This window comes from Drosophila simulans, chromosome 2R, assembly GCF_016746395.2.
Source record: "Drosophila simulans strain w501 chromosome 2R, Prin_Dsim_3.1, whole genome shotgun sequence".
In the NCBI taxonomy this organism is placed as follows: Eukaryota; Metazoa; Arthropoda; class Insecta; order Diptera; family Drosophilidae; genus Drosophila; species Drosophila simulans.
Window position 1 is genome coordinate 15,761,311 of NC_052521.2, and position 19,219 is coordinate 15,780,529.

General features: G+C 48.1%; 1 protein-coding gene across 2 annotated transcripts in view; it reads right to left on the bottom strand.

Annotated features, from left to right (window-relative positions):
* Window positions 1-318: 318 nt before the first annotated feature.
* Window positions 319-19,219, bottom strand: part of LOC6735135 — a 41,530-nt gene continuing 22,629 nt past the window's right edge. The window contains exons 2-9 of one of the 2 annotated variants that reach the window (XR_006541646.1): window positions 5,714-7,355; window positions 5,462-5,656; window positions 4,714-4,879; window positions 4,497-4,650; window positions 4,283-4,428; window positions 4,011-4,224; window positions 2,938-3,196; window positions 2,480-2,621 (exon numbers count right to left, since the gene is read on the bottom strand). Coding sequence is in view for 1 of the 2 variants with exons in the window: in XM_016181627.3 (XP_016028418.1) it covers window positions 535-2,621; window positions 4,011-4,224; window positions 4,283-4,428; window positions 4,497-4,650; window positions 4,714-4,879; window positions 5,462-5,656; window positions 5,714-7,355 (4,604 nt within the window). In the remaining variant the exon portion in view is untranslated. Of the gene's footprint in view, window positions 2,622-2,937; window positions 3,197-4,010; window positions 4,225-4,282; window positions 4,429-4,496; window positions 4,651-4,713; window positions 4,880-5,461; window positions 5,657-5,713; window positions 7,356-19,219 lie in introns of both variants that reach the window. The other variant, XM_016181627.3, reaches the window with a different exon arrangement.

A 19,219-nucleotide genomic window follows, 5' to 3' on the forward strand; every position in this document is an offset into this window, starting at 1 on the left:
ATACCTTTGGTCAGTTTTTAACGTTTATTATGAAAAAAGCTTTTCGACCATTTTTCAAAAGGTGAAAAGCTGATTTTCTTACATCTAAGTAAAATACATTTGACAGCTTTTTGGTAACTGCTTGGGTTACCATTTGACATGTTATTGTGTCAAATAATATTAAATATGTTAAGATGTAGACTTGTGTAACAGCGCTGTAAAAGTACGCTACAAGAAATGTTATTTTGCAAACTTGTTTAAAACGTTTTAAATTAGCTGTTACTTATAATTTTCGTCCCAAAAAAAAATTAATGAATATGTATTGAAAGTTACAGAGCATTAAAATTTTCAAATTGATTACGAACTTTATTAAATGACTCTGCGGTTATGCAACTAAGCTCTAAATATAAAACAGTCGACTAATATTATCTAAGATTAGCATTGCATAAAAAGTGTGTATCAGACACTTATAATTATGTACATGTAGAAATAATAAAGGAATTTCATTTATGGCAATGGGTCGTGTATAACGGCTCGTCTGTGCATCACTATACCCTACTTGTTGAAGTTCTCGATCTGCTGAAGCACCCAGCTGCGGGAGGCCGACTGGCAGACGATTACGCCCGATCGCTGCTGGATGAGCTGATCCTTGGGAGGCTTCGGCGCAATCTGTGGCGGCTGATGGGGACGCGGTCCCAGCGGAGGCGGTGGTGGAGGCGGACTACTGGGGCGGCGTAGATGGACATCGTAGTCCCCGGAACGCTTCTCGTTGTCATCGCTGTAAATGGCCGAGTCGCGGAAATCATTCTCCAGGCTATCCTCCACCTGCTGCTCGTACTCGAAGGTGGCGCCTGGCGAATCCACGCCGGATCTCTTGCGCTGCTGCTCGCACATGCTGTCGGTGGAGGAGGAGGTCAGTGAGAGGACCGAGTCTCGTTCCGAGTGGTTCAGGACCCCCCGTCCAAATAGAGCCTTGGGATCAGCGTAGTCCACATGGGCCATCCTCTCACCCACCGCCTCGCTGCCCTGGCGATGCAGCACACTCTGACGGCACATCTCGGTCACATCGGACACCCGGCGCTCCGGCGGTCGGTTGGAGCGTCCGAAGGCCATGCTCAGATTGTCTATGGACTTCAGAGCCCGTGGCAGCAGCGAACTCTCCGATCCCGAAACTGAGTTCTTCGGCAAGGGACGCGATCCGTGCTCTTGCACCGCCTCCATCAAAAGATTTATCACCGTGCTCTGGCTGTCTCGTTTCAGCGTGGACTCCGATCCATTTGAGGATGTCGAAGTGGTGGAGGAACTGCAACTATCTCTCTGCACTACCTCCTCGCCCACTCGCTGCAGAACTCCTTCGGGCGAGTAGACTAGGGTCACGTAATCTGATTCCGGTCGTGAGGCTGCGGGATCAGTCTTTGATCGCTTCTTCAGCATCTGCGAGGACTTCGCTCGCCCCAGCACCGGTGAGAATTTGTAAGGCACATGGACATTGCGCAGCAGAGTCTCGTAAATGGGCTCCTCGATCACTGAATTCACCTCTTCGACTGGTTTCTTCTCCTGCTCATCCAGTTCCAAGGGTGGTGGAGATCTCGATGGAGGACGCGGGGGCGGCAGAATGGGTCCACGACTTATATCGGGACTCACGGGACTCACTGGACTTTCGCGCCTCTTCTGTTGCTTGTTGTAGATCCTCTCAAATTCCTTGTTGTTCTTTAGCAAATCAAGGACAATCTGTGCATCTCGCTTTGACTTCTCTGCTGGGGACAGTAGTTCCGTCTCGTGCTCTGGGCTGTAATACTGATCCTGTGTGGACTCATCCAGTGTGGCGGCTTCTTGGGCCAGTTCGATTTCCCCATCTGGACGCAGCTCTTCGGTGGACTCGGTTATCTTGAGTACAGTCGAACTGCTGCTATCGAATTCGCTGAGATCCATGTAGAATCTGGAGCAGCTCTTGGTGGTGCTACTTCGTTGCTTCTTCAAATTGGCTATCTTTTTGGGCATCGTCTTGTGGTTGTATTGCTTGACTTCAAAGAATCCCTTCCCCTTGGTCTTGCGCTCGGTGAGATCGGGCTTGCTGCCCCTCAAAGAGGCTGCGCTATCCTCGTCCTGTTCCCGTTCTCTCTCAGCCTCCTCGTCCAAGCTAAAGCCTCCGATCCGGGGAACCGACTTGCTGCGCTCCTTGAGTGCCTTGTAACTGAAGACGGGCGAATGTGACTTGGCACTGCGACTGCGCTGGTCCCGCAGAATGCAGGAACACGGTTCTATCCGCTCATCCTGTTTCGCATCCTGGTCGCACTTACAAGGCTCCTTCACCGGCGTCTTCGTCTCCTCCTTCACCGCGGCATCCCTTTTGCGATATCTCATGGCAGCAGCAAGTTTCTGCAGAGCAGTATCGTCCAGGCTATTATTTCTGGCCAGAGGCTTAGAGGGCTTCGCCTGACTAACCGATTCCTCCTCCTGCTCCAAGGACTCATTGAAACTGTCGAAGGAACTGGAGTTGGCCACCGTCTTCCGCTTGAACTTTGAGTTCCGCTGGCGTATCTCACTCCTCCGGCAGGCGTTCCTTCGCTCCAGGTAAGTTGGAGTCGAGTTACTTCCCGAGTGAAGGCTCCACTTCCATGTGCTGCGATCTGGCGTGCGATCTGCGTTTAAGGACAATCTATTAGTCAAGATCTGATTCAGTGGCTCACAGGCAATGATAAGCGGTGGGGTGAGTGGTGGTGGGGGATTGTGAGCGAAAAACAAACACCAGTGAGAATGCATTCTAAGATATCAGTCAGCTGTAGATCATGCGGTCTTTGGGATTGATTGGTTAGTTAGTGCTGGTTAGTAGTACGTGGCGTTCTCAGTACGATTATGTGTTTGGGGTTAGGATGCATGCAAACAAAACACAGACCCCGTTCGAGTTAGAAGGCCAATTAAAGCTAGCAATCCAAGTACGGTTCTCGCAATACTTACTAGGCTCTTCGGACACCAGAGTTACATTTAGCGAACACTACGATTACGATTAGCATGTTTAACAACTAGATGTACGAGGGCTTACAGTTGTCTAGTTAGCCCTTATTTTCTGTCTGATCGGATTTTATTTGGTTTTTTTTTGGTGGGTTATCAGTCTCTGGGTGTGGGGATTTAGCCTTAGAACGCCTTAAGCACTAGTCAAAGTTTTTTCGTTTCTTTGTTTTGGGGTGTTTAGTTTTAGAATGCATCTCTGGTAGTACTACAACGGTAAACATATAGCAATTCGTAGAGTAGAGTTAGATCAATTTGAATTAGTACTAGAGTAGGACACCAACAAAGCGCGGTAGTTTGTGGGCCAAAACCTCCTAACGATCCAGGAAAGTGGGCGCCCGAGGTCCGCAATTAAAATGCGCCTACATCGCTCCCAAGTAATAAATCAGTCTGCCGCCGAGGCGTCGACAGATCTGGCACGATTTTGGCGAAAGGCTAGCGACTCTCTTGCCACTTGGTTATGTCACTTGGTCGCAGCTGGAGCGTGCATCATAAGTGCACCGCGCGAAAGTCCTCCATGTGGTCGGGATTAAGGAGAGCCTCGACTAACAGTGCAGTGAGAGAAAATGTTTCTTATTTCATCCATTTATTACTAACTTATTCAGCAATTATACCAAAAGTTGTGATTACGGGACACTTCATTCTTGTTTTAGCTTATACTTTCATCCAATCCAATTAGTTACTCAGATATTAGTTTACGTTAGTGGAAAGATTTCTTATAAAAGACTCGGTTTCGCTGCACTTTTCTTAGAGTGGCTCTCCTTCTTCCACGCCGACAGGCATTACCCAACTATAACAAGTACCCGCATGTGCATAACTGTTAGGCACTTCATCATCTCGTGCAGTCCCCAATCCAAATCGTTAAGTGTTTTGGCCACATGACAAAAAACACAACACAAACGGTGGGAAGAGGGGGTAAAACGAAAAGTAAAACAAAGTAAAAAAACTAAAACAGCAAGAGCCCTAGAGCCAAGCCGCGGCTAAGCCGTGCTATCCAAGTTAGCCAAGTGGGTAGCGCTCACCTTCCTCGTTGCCCAGCTGATAGACCAGCTCCTTGGCGCGCATCGGAATGTCTAGCTTCTCCAGCATGACACCTTTGATGTGCTGCGTCCAGATGCGCTTCTGGTCACGATTCCGGGCCGTCAGTTTGATTTGATGGCGCGGCTCGTCGAAGGGGATGACATAGAAGCTGGTCGGTTCACCGGGCAAGTGTTCGCTCAGCATCAGATTGTTTTGCTGAAAGATTGGTGCATTACGAAGATAACTCATGGATCGAAGGAGCATCCAAACTCACCGAAATGTAAGTCTTGAACTGCAGGCGTCCGTCCTCCTTTTGCTTGGTGATGATCAGCATGGTGGCGAATAGGAGTACCAGGCGTTGTTTGTTGTGCTGCTCCATCAGCAGGCCCTCTTGGCGCAGCTCTCCCAGAACAGTGAGCTCTATAGAGGGTGGGGGAAAGAGTTTAGTTTGGGGCCCAGGAAGAGGCTTAAGTGGCTCCCACACTCACCTGGTCCCAGCCAGCCGTCCAGAATGCCGGACAGCTCCTTGACGCGACTCTGCTGCTCCTGCTTTCGCTTCACCTGGTCAATGTTGTGCGCCACCTGGCGCATGATCACATGGGCCTCGACCACCTCCTTCACATCGCAATGCTTGCGCAGGCTCTGTTTGGATGGAAAGTATATCGTTAAGGACTGTCACTTGGGTCACCCACTCTTCCCACTTACGTCCAGCAGCAGATGGTACTTGAGGATGCGCTGCACCGGCTTCAGGAGGTAGGATCCCAGGGGCAGGCGATGTTGGAGCAGCTTCTGCGTGGAGGCGAGCAGAGAGTACGTGTGCGTGGCCTGCAGCAACTTGGTCAGCAACGATATGGCTTCCGGGTAGCTTGTGCTGTGGGGAATCGGGATTTATGACATGTGCTTTAGGTCTTCATCATGGTCGGCATTAAATCTGAATTTCAAATCAGTCGCTGGGAGCAGTGTGGTCAGTTTGGGCAGTGGGAGGCACGATGATGAATGCGGCGTGTCATTGGAGGCGACAAATCAAACCGCTGCCATCGCATCCCGCTCTCCAAATTGGCATCGCGGCCAGGTAAACGTCCGCGTTTAAATGGAACATGGCGTGCTTGGATTGCCAAGAGACGCCATCGCCATCGACATCACCATCGCTGGCGTTTTGTTTCGTGTCATGCTGCTAGCTAACTCCTAGCCTATCGAGATCGTTTTGGCCGTCGTTACCGTTCTTGGCAAACGGCTATGGTCACAAAAACAGTATCGAAGATGGAGCGACCATGCGAAGCCAGAGCGGAGATCTCACCCAGAATACTCAACTAGGTCAGGAGTAAGCCACTATCATTATTCACTTCAATAAATATTAGGTAAGTTTCCAGGATTTCATCTATATGGACTCCCCAAACTGCTCCCAGGGGTTTGTTGAGATATTATATACCGATATACTCTACCATCCACTCACCAGTAGGTTGTGTACACATCAAAGCCATCGCGCAGGTCAATGAAGCACCTGGCGATCCTCCCGGGATCCCTTCCCGTGTTGATAAGTCGCTGCAATAGCATCGAGTTGAATTCATAAATCTCTTCAATGTTGGCGAAGAGTATTTGCAATTCGTCTACGCGCAGGCACGCACGCTCCTTCCAGTCCAACAGGTACCTAAAATAATACAATGTCAGATCCTTGAACGAAAAGTAAGTCTGGAGGAGTACGCACCCCTTGATGACCTGACCCAAATCCTCGACAAAGCTTCGTTCCGAGTCCACGATCTCCAGGCAGGTTTTCTCGAGAACACTCATCGCCGGTGGATGGTGTTGATCGCCCAGCTCGTTCTCACTCTCCGCCAGACTTTCCACGCTGGCCAAATAGGAAGTAGCCATCAGTTTTCCATTGAGCAGTTGGTCCGAGCCGGAACTAGAACTGGAGGAGGTGGAGCAGATGGAGGAGGAGGACAGCGGGCGATTGTTCAGCCTGGCCAGCTCACTAAGGCGAGCTGCAAACTTGGGCTTGATATCGGTGAGCCTGTCCAGACTTTCCGCTGACAGCTTGTTGGCCTCCTCCAGCTCGGCCAGCTGTTCGGCAGTGGGCAGCTTAATAGGCACTCCACCGCCCAAAGTGCTGGCCTTGGCGCCCAAACTCTTGGTGCGGGCATAGGTCAGCAGCGGGGAACTGCAGATCGTGGAGGCACATGCGGCGGAGGAGCTCCTGACCAGTGGCTTGTTAACCAGTGTTTTGTTAACCGCTTCTATTAGCTCCGCCCTTGGATCCAAGTCTCCTGGATCCGCCAGAGTTAATCTTTCCATATGCTGCGCAACCAGATCGAAGTTAATGGTGTCCACTATATCCACGGGACTCAGTGGCTCACTGCACACGAACTCCTTTGCTTTGGTTGCACTGGGAGTGGGCGTGGCCGGAGTTCCGGGCGTGGCGGGCTTGGCATGCAGCAGTTGCGCACTGGTGGCCGCCAGCTGCTCCATTTCGATCAGCTTGATGCTCTGCTGGGAATCGTACCGCGGCAGGGTTAGTTTACGCCCTTGAAACGGATGCCCATCGAAATGGAAGGTTGTGCCTGGTACCGATTTGTTCGTTGGTGTCCGATCCTCGTCCTGCGGCTTGGATTTCTCGAAAGCGGCGAAGGCCACCGAGTTCAAATACTCGTTGCTGGAATCGAAGGTCGACACCAGCTCGCTGCCAGACTGGGTGGACAACTTGCCGGTGTTCTTGGACAGCGGTATGTGCGAGAGCTTCAGCTTGGGTGTGGAACCAGCGGCAGGTGGTGTTCCGCTATGACCGGTCTTTATATACCTGCCCTGGATGGGACTCCTCGGGGATTGCTGCTGATGCTGTTTCAGTGCCTCCGCGGACACCGCCTCCACTGGTTGAATTTCCGAGTGCGTGATGATCCTGTGAACATTGGGCGAAAGGATGCGGATGTTGCTACCCCGTCGACTGCTGCCACTCGAGGCTATGCTGCTGCTGCTGCCGTGAATCTGCGACTCCTGGCTTCTGCGCTGCACCAACCTGCTCAACTGAGCGCCATCCGGTTCGTCCCGCAGGCCCGCAACCACCAGTGGAGCGGGCGGCTCCTGGTGGCCCAAATGAGTGCTGGAGCTGGCTAGCGTGTAGCTAGCAGACTGGTCATCGCTGGTGGGGACACTCGAACAGCTGCCAGTCGATGAGCCAGTGCTGCTGCTGCTGCAGTTACTGTTGCTCCTCTTGGGCGTCGAGTCGCCGCTGCTGGATGCCTTCGATTCGTGAGATGTCGCAGTGGGAGCAGCTGCCACGCCCCCCGCGGCAAAGCTGTTTGTCAATGTGTCGTAGATGCCCAGCAGCGAAGGTGCCAATTCGGTGGAGCTGCCTGCAATTCGAAAATAAGGTAATGGTAACTTTAGTGCACATTCTTAAAAAACGATACACTTAAAACTAGAAATAGTACGTAATTTTATAAATAAACAAAAATTCGTTTTCTTAGAAGGTACTATAATTTATACGAGAACAAGTTTCCAATGAATTTAGAACGCAATTTTTATATGAAAGCAAGCAAACAACGTGATGACTAATTTGGAAGGTAAGTCTCGACGAGTTCTTAACCTCGTAAGCGCGTGGCTAGTGGGCGGTGTCTAATGCCCCCACCCCAGCCAATCTGGAGACCCAACCCAACAATCGATCCCCGGCGACCGAGGTGCTGCAATGTTGATGGGCCTGCGCGGCACACATGCTCGTAATCCCCCGATATTTGCCATAATTTTGTTGCATAAAATGATTTATGCCGGGGCAAACAGCGGACGGTGCGGCATTGTGGATGGCTGATGTATTGAGTTGTTTAGCCCCAGGATGCATGGCCAACGAGCCCCAGTCAGAACGTGGCCATCAGTCAGAGTGTGTGCATTCTGGCTCCGCGTCCGAATCGAAGTTGGAGCTGAAGCTTCGCCTCGGAGCTGGAGCTGGAACTGTTGCTGGAGTTACTTGGCCTGGTCTGCTGCATAAATAAGTAGGTTGCTGCTGTTCGCCTGCCTGGCGGCCTGACATGTGAATTGATATGCCAACGCAACATGGCTAAAACCGCAAGGCAACTAGCAAGCGGCAACAGGCAACAAGCAACATGAGGCAACATGAGGCAACTGCAGGCAGGCGGCAGGCAGCAACTGCTGCAACATGGCAGAACAACGACCCGAGTCAACGGCAATTGGCATGAACATTCCGTGGCTCGCTCATCATTTCTCACAAACGGTTCAATTAATCAAATGCGCTCACAACTGCGGATTTAATAACATTATCGACAGGGGGAACTTGATCCATAAATTACAGATCGCGTCAGTCAACAGTCAATGGTGCATGCAGGCACTTTTAATGATGGCCTGCAAATTGCAGTTCAAGCCGGTATCGCATTCTATACATATGTGGCTTCTAAAAATATAAATATAAAAAACATCCAGGCATCTGCAACTCCAGCGGGCGAGTGTGAATGCTTCGCTTCGTCTTGGCCCAACTTCATTAAGGCCACTGTTTATGTGATTATCTCTTAGCACATTTGGCTAACAACCCAACAGCGTAACAGCCTAACATCCTAACAGCCCATACATCTCACTTCCCGGCGTAGAGAGGCTGAGCAAATCAGGCAATTAACTTTTTAAGACAAAACTGCGGCCCACGTTGCGGCTACCGGTTTTCAGCTATTCAGATTTTTTTCCGGGCACTAGCATCATCCTCAACCACATGGACAACCACATGCACATCCACATCCAGATTCAGCCTATCCCCAGTAGCCGACGGGGCACTTTTCTCCTAATTGCGAATGGTGTCAATGTGGCCTGGGTTCGGTTGGTTTTTCCCCTTTTCTTCGGTTTTTTTGTTGCCTGGTTGGGCAACATTTTGCCAAGCCACGAACAACAATTAGTTGGCATGAGTAGTGCCACGCCCACTGTCAGACCGCCGCTGTGCCGCCTGTCTTTTCGGGCAGACTGACGACAAGTCGTAAACATGATTTGTACATTTAATTTTCCATCATTCTATTTGATTATTTTGCGTGGGCCGCAAACGCAGACATTGCAGATATTCGCATTCGCCCATCCAGCATCCAATAGATAGTTTTGCTAACTCGGATGCCAGATACTAACTCGCCGTCATCCTGCAGGCTGACCCAGTTTTCGCGACGAAGCGTTTTGCTTAATTGCTAAAACGTGGGCCGCGACGACAGGTTCTCCAATGGGTTTTAATGCACAGCACAAAAATGAGGCACCTCAAAAATTTACTGCAGCAACTATAAAAGGTTATTAATCTTATTCTTTTACTGTTTTTACTATTATTCATATTGGACAATGTTTTCCTGCTTAACAAGGAAGCCCCTCATTTCGCTTGAATACGTTAGCTTATCTTAGCTTGCCTTGAATGCAAATTTAAAGTTTAAACAAAAGATCTCGCATTATGTAAATATTTTTTCCTGTGCAATTGTAGTGTCTAATCATTGCCACTTGCCGGCAAGCATTTAATTAAAAGCCAACAGCTGTGGTCGTTCCAAACTATTTATGGCATAATTCCGTCGAGACCTGGGTAAAATGTTGGCCACGCCGGACTAATCTGAAATCTGAAATCTGGAATCCAGGCGGCGATCTCCGCAACCGGAGTGGCCAACAAATTCAGCCTGTCAACCAGGCGAAACAATGCAAAGTAAGCTCTCTGTCATTTTGCAATTTGCAATTGGAGTAGCCCACCTCACGGCTGCACAAAAAGCAAAAAGGGTGTCAGGGCCAGTATGGAAAAAGGAGAAGGAGCTGGAGGCGGAGGTGGAGGTGGAGGTGGAGATGGAGGTGGAACTCCATCCGCCGTCTGGTTTCATTTTCAAAATCCAAATCCCTTTAATGCCCCGGCGACAAAGTGTCTTATGTCCACAGACATAGCCGTAATTTTCTGCAGCGACTTCAGGTGTCCGCTTCGCACCTGGGGCAAGCACCCAAAGCCGCCAATTTATGGCCGGCCTGACACAATTTCATAAGGCCCCAAAGGCTCCATCTCCGCGTCGGAGTCGAACTGGAAGTACGGGCTAAAGATTACGCGATTGTGGCTAAAAATAGCTGGCCATATAGCAGCTAAAGGTCAACCGGCCCGAAGATGCAGCTGCTATCTTCTGACTGATTTACAAGCCAAGTGCAAGTCGCTCATAAGTTGGCCCCACTCGACTTGCCACTTGCGACATTGAATTATGCGCGGCGAGCGAAAGTGCTGTCATCGCCATCGGAATCTGTAGCTGTAGCTGTATCTGTATCTGAATCCGAAACCGAATCCAAATCGAAATCGACAGCGTTCAAACGTTGCACCTCCGGATGGAATGGGACGCAATGGATTGGTATGCGATGACATTTTATTTATGCACGGCGTGGCCAGCTGTTGAGAGCATTAAATTAATGCGCTTAGTGGCCATCATCGATGTCCCAGCTCCGCGTCTGGCAATTGATATTTTAATCGCCATTTCATTTTGTCTGCCGCAACTTGGCTTGGCGCCATGCTAAGTCCGGTGTTTAGGGAGCTGCTACACAGCCAGAAAATTTCAGTTGGAAATTAAAAAGATAGAAAAAGATAATCTAGGGACTATTCTTTCATATCAAACATGTTTGCAGATTTTAACCCTTGGAATGCGGAATACCTCACAAAACAATATAAATTACAATTAAATACTAAAGCATTTGTAGATATGATGTATATATCGATAAATTTATCAGGCATTTATATTAAAATTAAAATCGAATTCAACCCTTTTTTCTGTGTGCAGGTTATCAACCATCATTACGAACTTGGGCCCATACGTGTTCCCTGTTCGCTCGCTTTGTGGGCACGCATTTTGCAACTTCCAATTAAAATGTTATTCAATGCGTCGCGTTGAATGCGACTTATAAACACATAAACACATTTCCCCTGATAAGACGACGACCTGAAAGCCACAACTTTAATGGCGCTTAACTCAAACGATATTGCCGTGAACAGAAGCCAAAACCGAAACTGAAACAGCGCCTGAAAACTGAACTGGAATGGGAAAACGGAAGTGGAATCCGTCTGGCAAATGGTCACAAGAGTTGGCAAATATTCAACGCACATGTGTCGGGAAAAACTGCAGGCAATAAAACACAGCTGAACAACAATGTTTCAACAAAGATGGGGAAATTCCGATCGATAGGGAAACATTTTGCTCGGTTGAGAAACTAAGAACTGTGTGCCTGCAAGAAATATAATAAAAATATATGGGCCTTTAAAATCAAGTTATAAAATAGGAAATATATGTACATTTCATAGAACCGTACTGAAGATAAAAGTATATAGTTTACACGCAAACATTAAATATATTTTTAGAATATAATAAAAAGATTGGTTATTAATATAAACATTTTTAAAGAGATATTTAAGATGCTCTTGGAATTACTAGTTTTAAACATGTTGAAAGGCATTTTAAGCCCATTTAAGCCTAGTTATTAAAATCTGGCTAAAGTGGCTTTGCTGGGCCATTAAAACTAACCCCCATTCTTCAACCAAGCCAATTGCTGCTAATGTTCGTTAAGAGTCATTGATAGTTTCTCGAGGATTAACGACCATTTCCGCTTTCCTCCAGCTAAAACTTAAAGAGCCTCCACAAATAGGCTGGAAATTCTTTTGAAATTGAGCGAATCTCGCAGACGCATAAGCATAAAAATTCCTGCAGATGCGCCTCCCTCACGGAGGGCAATGGATTTGGTTGTTATTTTTAGCCCGTGCTGGATATCCATGGATCGGAGCCACTTAAACGACGTCTGTGCGCTGCTCATCCAGGCCAACGCAATGGCAAATAACACGGCAACTTTTGCTTTTAGCAAAGACCCCATTCCACCCCAACTCCCCCCCATTTGAGGCAACCCCTCAGCGCCCGCGTTTCCAGCGAAAAGTGAAATCCTTTTAAAGCGGCAGCAAACAAAAATCTAGGAAAATGTCGCCGCCAAAAAGTTATAAATCTTGTTCATATTTGCACGTGAAGCTAAAGCTGCACAGCCACAGCCAAAGCCAGACTTTCAGGCCAGGTTGGGAAGCCATAAATGTCACAAGAGGCGGCCAAGAGCGGCCTGGCATATTAGTTTTCCACGGAGCGAGTGGCAAAACGTGCTAAATTCCATGGGGCAGACGTCCATTAAAGAGCCGCGGCCTGGCCGAAACATGCCACAGCTGAAAAGTGCTAAAATCTCATAAAACATTGCCTGACTGCTGATTCTAAATTAACTTTGGCTTCCCCGCAGGCACAGTGATTCCAGATCGAGGTAAGAACGTGTTCCAAATAGAACGTAGCTCTACTTTCTAGCAAAGATTAAATGGGACATACGCACATATAGCAGTATATTATAATACAAATTAATACATGACATTTTTGCATTTCATGAGTATATTTTTGAAGATTTTAATAGCTTGCTGTTTATGATCCATTACTTATTCATATGCATTAATATGTAAATCTTTCTATGTAAAGCTGCATCCCATAAACGCACTGTGCCTGCCTCTCTCTTTTTTCTCATCCTGGCAGGCGACACTTCAGCCGAGGAGTGGAGTGGAGCGGAGTGGAGTACAGTGGAATGGAGTGGAGCAGCCGGAGCTGTTGCACTTTGCACTTCAGCCCAAGGAGGCGGGTCTGAGGTGCAGCCCGACGTGTTTTTGAGGAACTTCCCTTCGGCCGATGGCATCTCGTGCATTTTCAATGGCCTCCCTTGACTTTGACATGACGAGCTGCGTGACTGTGGCGTTTTGAGGATCTCCTGGCCGTAAAACGCTGTCCATGATGAATGGCAACTTAGCGAAAAATGCATAAATGTGTGAACAAATTTTGCCCACTAAATATAGCCGCATCGACTGCAAAAACTAATCTCGCGAAAAAGTGCAGGGCATTCACCTTAAGCTTGTGCCGTTGGCGGTGCCAAATATGGTGGCTCTTTGGATCTGCATACATGGTCATGACCAGTTCAAGGGCTGGGTGAAATTGCCATGCAAATAAAGATATCAGCCGGGTGGAAAGCGGAGTGGGATTGGCGCCATTATGTAAGGCCATCGCATTTAATTAGCCACTGAAGCTGCAAATATGGAAAGCGGTTTTTGGTCAGGGCCAAGAAACACTAATCTCTGCGGACGGGCAACATTTTCGTGCGGTTTCAGCACGCTGTGGTTTTCGCTTTCGAAATCAATTTTCAATTTTCCCATATCGCACACGCATCGCAGAGCCGAAAGCCAATGAGCCAAAAGCGGCCAGGAAATGTCAGTCAGGGCTTAGGCTTTTTGCCGCTGCTCTGCTGATTGATTAATGTGGAGCACGATTGCATAAGGGATTGCAGTCGCGCTCGCAGTCGCAGTCGCCGAAAATCTCGCATCTACGTGGGCGACACACTGGTAACCCAGTCAAGCCATCAGTCAGTCAATCACTCACTCACTTACCCACTTGGAGGTGGAGTGGTAGGTGGACTGGTGGATCGGTGGGAGGAGTGGGAGTTGTCGCGCATATAGAGACCCCGTCTGTCTGGTTTGAAGGCCAAGATATACCACACCGATATAGTCGAGTGCGGACCCACTCGAGGGTAGTGTTGACTCTAGATAGGAGCTGGACAACCCGACGTCCAGACAGTTGGTATTGGCTTCTCGGTAATGGCTTACCGCTAATGAACTTCATAAACAAGCTGCGCTGCGTATCGCTTGGATAAATTTGCATTCGGGCTCTGGGTTAAGATATCTCTCTTAACATGGTTAACAAGTTCTGCTGGCCTGCGCTTTATGACAAGTCAATCTTAAACGGTTTAAGACCAGGACGGCGTCTGGGTTCATCGAACGTCGTTGTTAAGTTCCAAGTAATATTGAATTCTCTATTTACTTTAGAGAAAATCATTTATAAATTCTCTTTTATCATGAAAAACACAAAAATCACTCAAGACTTTAAAACGCTACTATTAAGTGACATGATGTGAAAATGATGTGATTCCTTCTTGCTAGGAATTCCACTTTGGAATGCGATAGAAGTCAGTTACTTCGAAGGGAATCTGCCAGATCACAGGCCGATCAAGAGAAAATTGCACTCTCAGCCGTCCCCGAGGATGGCCAATAGATGCCCCTATTTAGCAAGGCCGCATCCGCGGAATGCGATGCCATCCCCCATTTGGAGCTGCTGCTCCACTATGCTCCATCGTGGCTGTGCCAGATCGCCGCCCAAGGCAGTGGACCACATGCCGCAGCTAGATCCAATGTCAATGCTTTTGAAAGGCATCAATTAATGGTCAATGCTCTTCGCTGCGCGTGGCTGCCAAGATTTTCCAGCGAAAATCTGCGCTGCCGCAGGCCAAAGGATTGAGGAGCAGTGTGCGAGGAGTAGGCAAGCTTTGAGGCCATCGACTGTCATCCACTTCGGGCCAAGATTGGCACAACGACCACCGGCGTGGCAGCTGTTTTGTGGCAGCCATAATTGGCATGTGGAAAACTGGCGGAGTGGCCATAAAAAGCAGGTCAGGCCACTGCTAAGACAATCAAATAATGGCCACTTCTTTAATTGATCACCAGTCAGTCTCGTGCTCGGTTTGGTGGCATCATAAAATTTCACTACCCTTCTATTGGCCAGCCATGCCTCGCTTTCAGATGCCAGAATCCAGTCCCAAGTACCCAGCACCTAGTTCCAAAACCAAAACCGATCCGCGGCGCAAACATATGTTAATGAACCAACCCAGACGACGATGGCGTGATGGAAGACAGGAAAAGGCGAGCAACAATTTAGCGCTTTAATTTGATGGCCATGAGGAGCAGGCTGCACTGCTCCTTGCTGCAAGACGCCCGGTTCCTGGTGCAAATTCTATCAACAGCTACGTTAGATGGCCGACACTAGATGTGGCCGAGTCTGCGCTGGGCAGGCAATTTATTTTAATTACTGCCTGGCCGGGCTGAGAATGTTCAAATGGCTAAATGCCTGAATGCCTCAATGGCTCGGATGGCGATGGCTATCCGAAAAAGCGCTAAAACCCTAACAAGAGAAATCAATTTTCGCCGGGCCCTGTTGCCACATGTTGCTGCAACAACAGTTGCTCGATGTGGCGATGTCCCAGATCGTTGAACTCTGGGCCGGGCCCTCGGGGTCTTAATTTGAATTGACTTCCGTCAACAAAGAGGCTGCCTGGGGGCAGGCTGTTCGGCCCGACTCGAGATTCTAATTGCAACATGCTGCAAAGTAAGTGCGGACACTTGCAATTAATAAGAATTGCTGCCGCTGCACAGGGAACCCATAAAAGTGCCTGCTCTTGGCCTTCGTCTTTGTCTGCTTCTTTTACTGGGATATAAACTTTACACCGAAAAATATGGAACGTGTCCTGCTTAAGTAACCACTTTCAGCGGTTTGGCAGTAAAGTGAATTTTTATTGCTATTTGTAGGAGAAAATCTAAATTTCGTTTTCCAGATTTTCCCCTGAGCGATCCTAAGTCTAAAGTTATGTTAGTATTTTAACGAGCCCATAAATTTGATCTTAAGTATAGGAAACAGGAAAATTGCAACCCTTGGAGTGGCTATTGTTTTTTCGCAGTGCACCTGTGTCCATAGCTGGAGCCGTGGATCTTCCTTCGTGGTCTCGAGTCCGCTTTTATAGCCAAAGGGCTCGAGTTGGTTCAAGGAATGCGGCGTAACGCCAGCAACATTTCACGCTTAATTATAGACGCCTAGCGCTAGGAATTTTTCATAAGACCGAACGACCAGGTGGGAGGGGATGTGGGGCAGGCATTTCCTATTGCCATCATCTAATGCCTGGCCAGGGAAGAGCCTGCCACGTTTATTTATGTGTGGGCCGTTGTTTTGTAATTTAATAAGCAATGCAAAAAGGGGCGCGACTAGAAAGTGCAGCTCCATCCCACCGATCCGCTGATACTCTTCGTGTTCTGGCCCGGATCGGCATGCTTCGTGGCGGAATTCATATGGCCAGATATGCCTGCTGGGCGAGCACAGAGTTTGCCTATAACGTTTGGCTTTCGTATCGCCTGCCAGCCTGGCTAATAGTCCACCCACCCACACATTCTGGCCAAGAAAGAGACGGGCACACGCCGTTGACGCCTCTGACGACGATCGGCGCCATGGAGCAAACTGCTGACTCAGATGGCTCCACCGCTCCAAGGTTCGGCTCTACCATAGCTTCATTCTGCCAGGCGAAGGAATGCCGCCGCAATGTTGCATATGCAATTAATAATTGGTTGCACATGCGCAGCAGTGTGCAACATTCTGCTGCCCGCAGCATGATGCGGCAACACGATGGCTAAAAATATCTGGCGGACCTTTGACACTGACCATGTCGCTGGAAATTGTGACTAATTAGTGGCTCCACGGAGTGTCCACCTCCGCAAAACGGGGCCAGTCCCTCAATGGGAGTCCGGCATTGCCACACATTCGAGTGAATTAAGGCACGCAACACATTCATCGAGATCAATTGAAATTTGCACTCAGAGAAATTAACATGATTTCCATACTCTAGTTAAACAAATCAATGGATAAGCTAATGTAATTTCATACATTGTATCATACATTGGAACATACGAAATCAATTGTATTTAAATGTAAATATAATATATTAATAAGATAGCGTTTATATTTTCTTTCTGTGCAACACAGATTTATATCATAGGCTATTTCAAATCTTCCACATAGTTTCGCCAGAATGGAGTTCTCTAGTCTTAATTGATCCATAAAACAGACAACTCTATCTTTTTGTGGGTCAAGTTTAGTGTCAAAGCCTTGGCCATCGTTTCCCCATTTCTTTTTGGTATCCCCTGTGTCTGGATACCTAATTAAATGCCTGGGCATAATATTAATTTATGGTAATTTAATACTTTATTGTCAGAGGAGTGCAGCAGCAGACGCAATAGAAGATTTATGCTGCCTCTGCAGCTGAAACAAATTGCTGGCAATTTCAAAGGCTTCCAGGGGCCACAATCTGGAGAAGATCTTTTCAATAATTTGCGCCAATTAGAAGCATATTCAGAGTGGCATTCAAGTGAGTTTGGAGCGCTCTATTCCATTATTATGATGAGGTTGGCCCCCGTCCGTGGGCTTGTGCAACGCCAGAGATCCAGAATCGACTTCAGAAACATTTGGCCCAATGGACTGGCAATCGACTGCAGCTATAAATAGTTCTCCCACTTTTTCTTTTTTTTTTTTTTTGTTGCCCCGGTTGGGGCAACATGATGTTGAAATTTTGATTGCGACATTCCTGCGCTCATTCCTCGAACAAATTGTGCTAAAGGAGTGGAGATGGGATCGAGATTTGGTGTTGGGATCTCTAGAACTTGCTGCATTTGATTTACGGCAAATGCCCGTGTTGACATGCCGCAAAGCTTTTCGCTTAATGACGGCATTTTCCTCGCATTTTCGTAGCATTTCTCTAGCCCTCTCCCCATGTGGCGTGTGGCAAGCTGATGACCTGGAAAAGCCATGGAAAACCAAACAGAATAGAACGCAGTCGCCTAATTAAATTCTTTTCGTGTGTCCCAGACACGCCATCTTTATCGCCGAATGCGACTTTTTGGTGACTTGACTCTAACCCCGTTTGGGTTATGCTAATTCGGTCGTGCCGGGATGTAACCACCTATTGCCTGCTTGTTTTTTTTTCTTTTTTTTTGGCCCACTCTAATGGCAATGGCAACGTGTGGCACCTGCAGCCGGCGGGCGGATCGTGATCGGCGGTGGGCGTGGCTGATAGCTAATGGGCGCGCAATAACAACAACTAATGACTAAATTTCACATAGCTGGCAACCTTTTAGGAAGCAAATGTTAATTAAATTTAATCACGTTTCGCCGCGACAACATGGCCAGTTCAAAAGGTTAAGTGAGTGCGCCAAAAGTAAGTAACCGCATTCGGCTGCAGGCGACACACCCCGCAACCAAAAGCCACAAAATCCAACAGAAAAACAAAACAAAGCGAAAAGCGGCGAAAATCCAGGCGTATCAACAACGCATCAGCAACATTAGTTGCAGGTTGCATTTCGTCGCTTGTGGCATAAACGCCAATTATGTGCAACATATGCATGGTCTGTGGAGAGCAAAGCGTGGCATGTTTGCCAATTTTTCATTTCCTGCAATGGCCAAAACAAAACTCGAACCTGCTGCTGCTACTCCTGCTGCTTCACTCCCTCCGCCCGCAAAATCGCAGTGGCTGTTGCTGCTGCTGTTGTTGCAAGTTGCTGCTGCAAGTTGCCAGCAGATGCGAGCGCGGCGATAAGGCGCCAAATGTGCAACAGCCATGAACCAGGTAGCCAGGCGGATAAAGAAATACAATTCAGCCTTGGCAACGGGCGCAGCTTTAGAATGACGTTGCAGCAACACAACTTGCAACATCGCCGCACTGCAACAGCAATTGTCATTTTTCACGAACGAACGAACGAACGCGGCATGCAAATTGCCGTAAATTGAATTTGTCTGATTACGTTTGCGCCGCAGTCCGGTAATCGATTGTCTTGGGACTTGCAACTTGGGGCTTGCAACTGGCGGTGACTCCTCCCAGCATCAATATTTACTCTTTCGCAGGATTCAATCGCCGGTGAAAATGAAAAAATGAAAAATTGTGCCAGCCAGGCGGCAGATAAATGATTGCACTCGAATTGCATTTCGATGATTGCGAAATTGCCGAGTTGCAGATGCAACGCACCAGAAATTATGTGCTGCATGTGGCAAACGGAGATGCGAGCGCCTAATGGAGATTACAGGGTGCGAGATGCCAAAGAAAAAGGGTAAGGCACAGAGAGAATAATATTGGTAGATAGTATAAAATCAATATAGGCACTTTTACATTTAAAAACTTATTTTGAAAGCACATGAGTACTAATGTGCATAGGTTTTTTCTTTAATCTTGGCTGTAGAATGCCCCTCCAGAAATCACAGCGTTCCATGTGGTTCAGGTTGCCAAAATCGAATCCGGCGGATGTTTATCGTGCCACAGTCACAACAAACAGCATATCGATTACCCCCCGGCAGTCTGGCTTTCGTTCACACGCTGCTCGAGATGTGAAGTCTGGTTGGGGGGAGTGATGCATGTTCACCAGGATGAGTCATCCCCATATTGGCCGTAAATTCCTTTACTGTCGTGATCTTTGGGGTGGGAGGTGCGGTAGGAAGCTGTCAAAAGGCAAGTATGGAGCCCGGTTCAGCGATCGGCGATGCAAACAAAGAGCAGCTGCGACTGCTGTTCTGATTCTCGTAGAGCGCGAAGTCAGCGA